Source organism: Cyprinus carpio, chromosome A12 (genome assembly GCF_018340385.1).
Source record: "Cyprinus carpio isolate SPL01 chromosome A12, ASM1834038v1, whole genome shotgun sequence".
Lineage (NCBI taxonomy): Eukaryota > Metazoa > Chordata > Actinopteri > Cypriniformes > Cyprinidae > Cyprinus > Cyprinus carpio.
The window spans coordinates 10,923,038-10,934,629 of NC_056583.1; the positions used below are offsets into that span (position 1 = coordinate 10,923,038).

General features: G+C 36.0%; 1 protein-coding gene across 2 annotated transcripts in view; it reads left to right on the plus strand.

The window, feature by feature from the left end:
* LOC109053157 (protein shisa-9A-like) overlaps positions 1-11,592 on the plus strand; it is a 35,023-nt gene that overhangs the window by 17,227 nt on the left and 6,204 nt on the right. For both annotated transcript variants that reach the window (XM_042767494.1, XM_042767493.1), the window contains exon 3: positions 11,375-11,500. In XM_042767494.1, coding sequence (XP_042623428.1) covers positions 11,375-11,500 — 126 coding nt within the window. The remainder of the gene's footprint in view (positions 1-11,374; positions 11,501-11,592) is intronic.

Below are 11,592 nucleotides of genomic sequence, written 5' to 3' on the forward strand. Positions count from 1 at the left end.
ACAAGAGTGCAAAATCCATGATGTCCCTCAAACTATCAAAGTCCCCTCTAGGTAACAATGATTCCATTGGCACATTGAGTCCAAAACGGAACAAGTCCTTAAACAAAATCTCAACATAAAATGGCACTCGGTACGAGAACTCACAGAATAGATGGACGTATTCCTCAGTGGATAGATTCCTTTGCCGAAAGTGCAGTAGTTGATTGACTGGGTTCATGATTGGCCTGGAATGCTCAAAAAGCCGCTGGATTCAGGTATGGCTGGTGATTCTGTAATGTAGGGAGTCATGACGACGGAGTTGGGGATCCAAAAGCAAGGCTTTATTTCATAGAGCATAGTCACAACAGGCACGGCCAAACACCAGCAAACAATTACATCCAAGGCACAAGCAAAAGAGTAATCCACAAGACAGGCGATGGTCAGGGCAGGCAGCAATAAATAAAAAACAAGGTAACAGTCCAATGATCAAACACAATAACCAGGAAACACAGAAGGCAAGACAACGGGAGGCTAAACATTCAATCACCAGTAAAGTCAGAGAGTGTGTGTGCTACTTTTAAAGTCCTTCTAATGTGAGACAGCTGTGAACTGATGATGAGATCTGATAAACAACAGGTGATTGCAATTGATAATGTGTCCAGGCAGAGGATTATGGGCAATGGAGTCCGGGGTGAGTGGTAAAGGGTACAGGATGGGGTGCCCTCTAGCGGAGCTCATGGGCACTCCAGCTAGAGATTGTGACAACAACGTTGTAGAGAGCAATACATAAAATGCCTTAACATTCTGATACATCAACTTGTAGATGACCCTGTATAATTCGCTCTTCCTCTTCTTCAGAAACATTTTCTGGTTTAAACATATCTGGCTTAATTAATCCAATATTGTCACTTGCCGTTATGTAGCGGTTACTACTTCTATTAACCGTGTGAAAGTGGAGCAGGTAGTCCTGAGATGGTGTGACTGAGTGGAGGCGGAGATTAATCTGCATATTTATGATTATGTGTCTGTATACTAAATGCAGTTAGTGTGTAAAGTGTTATGGCATGAAGAAATTATTTTCATGGGAATTATGTTTAAATATATCATTTTGATTATCAAAAATGAGTTTTAATGGGAAAAGTTTAATGACTGCAGGATTTAAAGGGATACTCCACCCCAAAATGAAAATTTTGTCATTAATCACTTACCCCCATGTCGTTCCAAACCCGTAAAAGCTCTGTTCGTCTTCATAACACAATTTAAGATATTTTGGATAAAAACCGGGAGGCCTGTGACTGTCCCATAGACTGCCAAGTAAATAACATCTGCGCCACAAGGATGCGCTGATGATTTGAAAGAAAACAGAGCATCCTTGTGGCGCAGATGACACAGAAGAGCATACACAGCATACAGTGATAATGAGAGAAACAGAGGAGACCGCTGACAAAGGAATTGTTGAATAAAGTCATTATTTTTGTTTTCTTCGCTTACAAAAAGTGTTCCCGTCGCTTCATATAACCCAGATTGCACATCTGATGGCAGATGGAGTATTCTGACGACGACTTTCATACCTTTTATGGACCTTGACACTGTTATTTACTTGGCAGTCTATGGGACAGTCACAGGCCTCCCGGCTTTCATCCAAAATATCTTAAATTGTGTTTGGAAGACGAACAGAGCTTTTACGGCTTTGGAACGACATGGGGGTAAGTGATTAATGACAAAATTTTCATTTTGGGGTGGAGTATCCCTTTAACATAAATTTGTAAGAGTAAGATCAGAACAATTGCCTATATTTACTCTTAGTGCAGATTTTACCCCAGACCATTTAAAAAAAAAACATACTGCATAAACAAAACTTTTTAAATATTTGACATACAGTTATTTATTTCACACTCACTTTGTTTTATATTTCAGAATATTTTCTGCAAGATTCATGCTTTTTCCATCACATTCAAATTGTCATGCAAAAGTGTGACAAAAGCAACAAGTGACTTAATTAACAATAGCCTCATATGACCTCACAATCCACATGCTCAGTCGTACCCAAAGCATACAACAAAAGCCTCAAAACAATGGTGTCACAGAGAGGGCAATGAGTGCCTCATGGGCGATGATACTTGACATCTGGCAATCACAGTGCTTCCCTCTTCCTGCCATGGCTGCATTTTGCTAATGTCAAGAGGAAGAGGGAGACACGCAGAGAATAGTCCTCTCTGATTTGCAGAAGATATCACTTGCAAACTCAGATGCCCTTCTGCCGCTTCGATCCCAGAGGGATGTGCAACTCCCGAAATACCCTCCTGCATCTTTAATGAGAAACTGGAAAGGTATCTTATAGTCACATTGTTGACTTGTTCTCAGTCTATGTGCTTTGTGATAACCTTGACATATTTAACCTCAAAACACTCTGAGGAGTCTGGGGATTTTCAGACAGATGCAGACGCAGATGCAGCGGATGGTAAGAAGTGTCACAAAGATAAATCATAGTAAATATATTAATAGTAATAAATGGGGGTATTAAACAGATGGCATAGGTTTGATTGACAGACAGATGGTAAAGCAGATGCAAACATGTTTTTCGCCACCTGCAAAAATCTCAAAATATTTTTTGTTAATTTCACTCAGGTCTAGCAATGTCAACAAGATCCTGGGGCGAAGTCAGTGTTGCATCACTTTTGCATCACTTACGTTATTTCAGTGCAACAGAGTTTAACCAACCATTAAATACTCTGCACCATTAAATAGTGCTGTGGTGTGAGTATTTAAATTGAAAGACTGTCATTCTGTTCAGCAGAAAAAACAACTGCTTTCTATGTAAATTAAGTATAAGATTGCATCTTATTCACAATATTCTGCACTATTTGCCTGATGCTATTAATGTAAGCTATTACTACCCACAGGTGGCAGAGTAAGTTTCATTAAAGGAGATATTTCTGTACATTAATTGAGAATGCCTTTTAAATTCCGATTTACTGAACTGAACAGGATGCAGAATGGCCATTCAAATTTGAATGTAAGGAAAAGCAATTAAAATTAACTAAAATTCAAATAAATTAATATAAAAGCTCTTTCTGATTCTGATTCTTTCTGATTCTGATAAATAATTTCATGAGAGCTTTGAATGCTTGACAAAAGCAAAATAATGACTTGACAAAAGCTTGTTTGAAAGTTTTAAAAAACATTTAAAAAGCTTCCAGATAAAGGTTTATGGAATTGATTGCATTTGCAGTTTTTGAACGACTCTGTGCTGCAGGTAAAGATGATTTTTATACAAAACAGTATTAAAATGGACAAAATGGGGTGGGTCTGCACCCAGGGCCGCATTAAGATTGCACTGGTCTTAATGCGGTTATATATATCAGGATTTTTCCTGCATAGAGAATTATGAGGCAGCCGTCTCCGCCAAATTTTGTGCTGCCTCTGGTTGTTGACAAAACTCAGACAGGCAGTCACGTGCAAGCATTACTGAATTGCTTCCATTAGAGATTTTAGTTCATATTTGGAAAAATACTGATATTTTTATGCTTGATAAGTTTACTTGATATTTCTTTACACAGAATCATAATTTCTATTAATTTTCCACTGATTTGCGCGATCTGATGAGCATTAACTATTATTACGTGTTTAATAATTTAAAGATTAATTAAATTAATGTTTTATGCCTTCATTTGATAACCAGATACACAACACAGAATTTCTGAGGAAAAGGAAAACATTTAATAAGGGTATTTTAAGAATAAATGTGAATAAATTAAGTTGTTTTTATGCATTCAAATAATTAGACATGCTACAACACAGAATTTGGTATCAATAAAACATATGGTGAAAGAAAATAAAATATTTCATAGGGCCCTAAATATGTCATTTTTGTCAAACTTTTAATAAACTGATGTGACATTGTATAAGTTCCATGATTTTAATTAATTAGACATGCTTTTAAATAAGTTATTACAAACACTCGATGCTGGATTGAAGTAAATCGTATAGTAAGTAAAAACTTACTATTAATTTTATAAAAGTTAGCTCTAATGCACCTGTTACCCTGCTGCGATTGCATTTGATGATGTATCAGAAGAATTCACCTAAGGTTGTAGGAAAATATTTTGTTTTCTAGAAAGACACTTTAAGTGGATAAATGTTTATTGGTTCAATGCAATATGGACCAGGAGACTATAAGGAGTGGATAAAGATTTTCAGTTTCATGAAATGTTTAATAACCTAATATTATATGTTCACCTATACAAAAGGGCCTCTTTTAGCTGGTATGTTTCATTTAATTTCATGTTAAACAGGTTTTTTTTGTTTGTTTGTTTGTTTGTTTTTTGTAAAATGTAACTTTAGAATTGTAATTTTCTTATTTCTTTTAATATTATAGAACCTAAAACATGTTGCATGTAAAAAAGTGTTTGTTTCTGCCGGTGAAAGGGTGGGTACATTGTGTGCACATGATCAGGATGGTACCACCTTTTCCTGGAAAAGCCAGGAAAAACCCTGTATATATAAAGCTTTATACATATATATATATATATATATATATATATATATATATATATATATATAAAGCTTTAAATAGGATTTTAATCCCATGAAAAAAATTCTTAATGCACTGAAATTTCATAATTGTTGTTACCAATTTCAATATCACAAAAAAATATTACTAGCCTAAGTAAAAATAAGCATATTGAAGCCTAGTAAACAGTCACAAATTATTTTTTGAGCTCCTCTCTCTCAGAATTGCTGACATTTTTACTTTGTTCTTTGCACAACCGTTTCTAGATTACTCCAGAACGAAGTGAAGAGAGGTGAATGCAGACATACTGGGCTGTGATCACCTGATGTCCACATATCGTTCAAAAGTCAAATATAGAATAAATGCATTTGATTGGTAAACCAAATTCAGACTTTACGTTTCAGTCATGGGTCCCCTCCTTGCTCGGGCCCCACCTAGCCCTATGGTAAACACCCAGATAGATAGATAGATAGATAGACAGACAGACAAACAGAACCAGATAGATAGATAGATCCCCCGTTACCACTGTGTGTCTCATTTAACATTGCCTTTATTACAAAACCCCAAATCAAAGGTGAAAGGGCGATCAAGTCCATCCATCATCCGTCTAACAAGGACTGATGGATCTCTCCAATCAAACTGGTGACATTTTACGAATCAGCAGCTGCAGTGAACATTCAGTAGGGCACGTATACAACGCGTCTGCTGTCCTATTCAGTTGATGGCTATCCTCTTGATTCAAGTGTTTCCTGGAGAGCGGAGCAATTTTGACTTTTCTCATCAGAAATTGCGTAGTAGAAGCTGTCATACGAAAGTGTAATCATTTTCTTTAATATCCACAGGCCTATTATAATGGCACTGTCCAGCAGTGTAAAGTCTGGCAGTGTTTATCTGCTGTTTTAGACACACAAGAGCCTGCTGACCCAGATATGTGAAGGAAAACACCCATGCATAACTTAAGGTGCTACATCTAATAAAAGCGTCTTTTTCAGGCCAATAAAGTATTAACGAGGGTGCTTGAACAAGACAGGGTGAGGTGAGCGATGTTCTGCAAACCTTTGCATTCTTACGGAAAAAGACGGGTGCTTTTCAAGGGGATTTAGTTAGCTGAATGATATTTGGGTGGTTCTTTATCTGATTCAGTGGAGCATTTAGACTATCAGCAGTGTTCATGCGGTGCCTGGATCTTACCTTACATAACACGTGGAGTCATATTTCAAACCTGTAATAGATAACTTTCAGAGCCTTTGTCCATTACATGGCCATGTACATATGTAAAGACAAAATCCAATGTTGTTTCACTCATAGCATCCATCAGAATGATCAATTGCCTGCCTTTAATCTAGATAGATGTTTATGGAGGCATATATTAATTTATTTTCTTTAGAGATGATCTTTTAACGGTTTAGATGCACTGAAACATTTTTAATCCCTTTTTTTTCAAGTAAGTTGAGTTGATTTATTCTTTTGTTTTAATTTCAATAGATCTGAATTATTTTCACAGAATAAGAATGGACTTGTAATTCCCAGTTTTCTAATGTTTCCACTAATGTCAAGTTGTACTTTTTAATTTAATCCATTATATCAGTATGAAAGCAGTTATGTCAAGGCTGAACAATACATCTTGGGAGCATTATTTAGAATGGTTTGAATATGATAAATATGTAACAACTAGCATAATTTTCTTCCAAAAGTTTATTTATACATTTATAACTGACAGAGTTGCATATTTTTAAATTGACTTATACAGTATATATTTATTTACAAATATATATATGTATATATATATATATATTTTTTTTTTTTTTTTTTTTTTTTTTTTTTGTGGTAGGTTTGCAGGTAAAAATCTGAACTAAAATATCCTTATCGTTGAACCCCATAAGTTATTTTCACAATCAGATTTTCTCAGTTGGATTGCCTGCCTGTTTCTTATTTTTAATTCACACACTTTCTCATATCAGCTCCATGGATCCAAAATATATCATGCTTCATCTTTTCTCTGACTAAGGCAGTTTGAAATGCAACAATACAGTGACATTTGTAGGTTGTTGGTAATGACTTTATGTGGATTTCTGTGGCGCTCTCTCATGAGAGGCAGCATCCTGCATGTCTAATGAGCACTAGTGAACAAATAAACATATGGAGTGGATAATGAGGACATCAGTGTTTATAACACCAAGCAGTCCAATCTCACACTCTCTAAAAGTGTTGGCACATTTATGGATATTTAACATGTTTTATACTGTATACTGTATTATCATCTAACCCTTTGTGTAAAAACTGATCTCTTTTTATCAGAGTTTACCCATTATCCATTTGCCAGTGTATACACTGCGGTTTGGAATAATTAGGATTTCTTATGTTTTTGAAAGTAGTCTTTTGTGCTCACCAAGGCTGCATTTATTTGATCAAAATGTAAAAAAAGCAATATTGTAAAATATTATTACAATTTACAAGAACTGTTTTCTATTTTAATATAAAATGTCATTTATCCCTGTGATGGCTAAGCTGAATTGTCAGCAGCCATTACTCCAGTCTTCAGTGTCACATGATCCTTCAGAAATCATTCTAATATGCTGATTTGGTGCTCAGTCATTATTCATCATTTTTACAGTATTACAGTAATGCTGTTTTGTCATGCAGTGTGAAGTAACTGTACACAGAAAGCAAGAGGTCGAACACTAAAAGCAAACCTTTATGATCAAGTGCACTTTGACCTCATTTTTCAAGAAAAATGTTCTGCCTTCCTCAGGCTAGCCCATTTAGAGCACAATAGCGGATCCTGATAGAAGCAAACAGCTTTCATACACACTTCTCTATCGCTCATCCGCAGCAGTTTCACAGGATTGTGCCCTCTTCTTACATTTAAAATGAATTGTGACCTAACTTTTTCTGAGCAGCTTATACTTCTATTCAACCTCTGCTGCTATCTGTCTGTTTGAATGGGTGTTATTAATAGTGCAAAATAGTACTAGTCAAGTTAATCAAGTCAGCAAAATCACAAAATAAATGAAATGTAAGGAACCATTGCCACTTAAACAGAATATAGTTGCGGTCATAAGTTTACATATACCTTGCAGAATCTGCAAAGTGTTCATAATTTTAAGAAAATAAGAGTGATTGAAAAATTTGCATCTTGTTTTGTTTTTTTATTTAGCACTGCGCTATATAAGCTATTTCATGTAACATATGTTTACATATAGTTCACAAGAAAAAATAACAACTGAATTTATACAAATGAACCAATTCAAAAGTTCAAAAATGTTTGATTCGTACACATCTATTGTTAACAAAAGTTGCAAACATTGACTGATGCACAAAAAAGCAACATAATGCATTAAGAGCCGGGGACTTGGGGATTTGTCTACTGGGAAACATGTGTCTATCATATTTAGCTTCTGAAATGCAGTCATAATGACATTTCTACAAAACAAAATTACACACATCCATCCTTTTCAATAGTTTTCACCCCCAGCTCTTAATGCACTGTGTTGCCTTTTTGAGCATCAGTAAATATTTGCACATTTTTGTAATAGCTGTGTCCCTCAATTGTGTGAAAAGATTTTTTAAATCATGCTGTTTCTGCTGGAAAATGTTCAAATATGAAGAAGATGCTGGACAACCAATGAAGACTGTTCAGGATCTGGAAGATTTTCTAAAGAACAGTTGGTAGTTTAACTGCCAAAACAGCCAAAGTACATCCAGGTAACCTTAGAATGGGGCCATTTGTGTAAATTCAGCTATATTATTTTGCGTTTGTGAGCTTATGTAAACATCTGTTACATTGGTAAAATTATTAACATTTTGCAGATTCTACAACATGTATGTAAACATTATGTTTTATTAAAAAAAAATTGTTTACTAAAATTCTCATTATTTTAAAAAGGTTGTAAAAAAACAAATTAATAAAAAAGACTAAATGTAATTATAAATTCATAAATACTCTCCAGGGTCAGCGCACTATTCTTATTGTTGGGTCCTGATGCACACACATTATATATACATTATGTACATTTCCACTAGATAAATATAGCAGATGAGTTTGCATAGACTATTTTTATTCTTTTAACTCATTACCTCCCACAAAAACTGTGACAAACTCAGCTGTCACCACCCTTAACATTCTGTGATCTCTCTTCACATTTGCTGAAAACAGCAACTGCTGTAAGCTGTCATTTCACTGAAGCTTTTCCTTAGTATGGAACTTCACAAGCATCCGCTTCCATCTAGTCAAAGCAGACCTGGATATATAAGTGACATCACACAGCTCCCCACACACAGCTGTTAGTGATGTGTCACAGAAAAACAAATAAAATACAAACAAATACTCCCATAAACACTGACTGACATATTGTCATATTGTTGAGCAAGATTCATACTCTCAACCTCTCAGACTTCAAGAAAGAAAAGTTCCTCTGAGCTACATGCTCATGGAGGCTGTGCCCACTTAAAATCCTACAATCACCCCTATAGGTCTGTATTATATCCACGTGACAGGGATCATCCACTGTGGGCTGTGATGGGCCGCATACATGGCTGTATTTAAACCCGGTCCATCACAGCAGATCACACTGCAGTTCACTAATTGCAAAGTTGGATGTGATCCCAACAAAACCATCTTTCTCCTCAGTGACAGATAACAATTGCTAATTAATGCGTTAATATTTCCTTGTTCGGCAAGCTAGTGGAGATTTCACAACATGAGAACAAACACTGAAGGTCCATCAGTTGTGAACACTGAGCTTGCTTAGCACGTGGGTGGTGGAAACCATACAAGAGGCTGGCTGCATGCACCGCAAACAGTGCACGAATGCTTGTGTTGCCATGACGAGAGCGATAGCACAAGAAGAAGATGGTGTAAAGGCAATTTGCAACCAAACACTTGGGAGGAAGTTCTCCCAGTGGAGATGAGTCAGCTTCTTACAGAAAACAAAACAAATACTTAGATACCCAGGAAATTGAATAGAACCAAGCATGGGATCACTCCCACTTATCTGCTACTTCTGTCAAATTTTCAAAAGAGTAGGCCGCAAAGTCTGTGGTGTACAAAATGAACAGCATGTATGGTTAACAGGAAAGTTTTGGCCCAGAAAACCAACAAATGTTCTTCAAAAAATAGGTGTTTATGTCTTTTTTATTATTGTATATGAGCTTCTTCTGGCTTCATGAAGTTATTTCATTTTTTGACCTTGGCAAACTTGAAATATATACTTAGTGTGCTATGGCTCACCACTCAGTTATTATGTGCTCATCTTGCCATTTACAGTTTGCCTGAGGTCACAGAAGAGGTCACAGGTCTGAGGACTTGGAGGAAGACACTCAGCCCACTTAATAATGTCCTTCACTCTCAGAAAAAAAGGTACAAAAGCTGTCACCGGGGTGGTACCTTTTCAAAAGGTACACTTTTGTACCTTTATGATACTGATATGGACTCTTTAGGTACAAAGGAGTGCCTTTTGAAAAGGTACCACCCCAGTGACAACTTTGTACCTTTTTTTCTGAGAGTGTATTGACCTTTGCCCTTTGCCTGTCAGAGATTAAATGTTAATCAGATATTAATAGTATGAGTATAGGCTCTGTGATATTTTTTCATGCTTTTGAAATAAGTCTCTTATGCTCACCAAGGCTAAATGTCTTTAATACAGTAAATACAGAGATACTGTGAAATATCATTACATTTTAAAATAAATGTTTTCTTTTGTAATATATTTAAAAATTGAATTTATTCCTGTGATAGCAAACCTGAATATTCAGCAGCTATTGCTCTAGTCTTCAGTGTCACACGATCCTTCAGAAATCATTCCAATATGCTTGTTTGCTTTTTATCAATATGTAGAAAACAGTTGTTCTGCTTAATATTTTTGAAGAAACCTTGATAATATTTTTTTCAGGATTCTTCAATGAATAGAAAGTTCAAAAGAACATTTATCTGTAACATTCTGAAATCTTTTTCAGTTTTTGAGCAAATAAATTCACCCCTTCTAAATAAAAAAAAATTTTTTTTTATTAAAAAAAATAATAAAATACTGAGCCCAAACTTTTGAATAACAGTGTACATATAAGTCCAGACTTTCATGTGAAGTTTGCACAGTATGGAGTCTGTGCACTCAAAGTGTTCAGTATCTGTTTCCCCGAGTCATCCAATTTTTAACATTACATAACTGAAAATAACGATGTACTATTAGCAAATAAACAAGATTTTCCACACACTTTGGCAAAACAAAGAAAAATAATCTGTTGTTATTAGACAAAAACATTAGAGAAAACAAGCATACTAAGCGCTAATGCGTGTACAGTAGTCTATAGTGTTTTCTGAAGCTCTGTTGAGCAGTAATCTGTGCGATGTCTGGTGTGGTATGACTCACTGCACGGCGCTCAGTACAGACGTGTGTCAGCAACCCTGCTGCAGGGCTAAGTGATTAATTAGTCACAACAGGAGCTCTGCGCTGACAGCTCTGCCATGCAGGTTACACCTCTTTGATCGTCACTCACCGCTGACAATTCATCTCTATGAACCAGAGGAAGTCAAGGGATGAAATCAATGGGACCGGTTGTATACACATACTATCGCTTATTCTTTGACTGTCACATCACAGGAGGTAGATTGAACCGGGTTGTGACACTAGCCGCACATACATATCAAACAGCTCATTATCAGATCCTTTCAGTCTGATTTTTCTCTGATTCTGCGACCTACTGTTTGGAGAGAAAGTTTTAGAGCCTTTAGGTGTCTGTTTCTCTTTTGTTTTCAGTGGCAACTGAATCCCAAGTGACATTAGTCAGCAGTAAGCAAGACATATTATTAGGGATGACTAAGAAAATGCTGTAAATTAAGACAAAATAATGATGCAACCCTTTAACAATATTTTATTTTGTTTGCAGAAGGCGGCCAGATAAACAACATGATGCAAACGCACCCGTATCCAACCCTCAGCCAGCTGTCCCATGTCTATGAGCAACAGCAATCGGCAAAAGAGCTCAACAAATATGCCTCACTGAAGGCTGTGGGTAAGGATGCACACTCAAAAGGATCATTTTTAGCATGTCAGTGTTATACTCTAATGTGGATCTTCCCTGTGCAAAACTCATAAATTATTCCT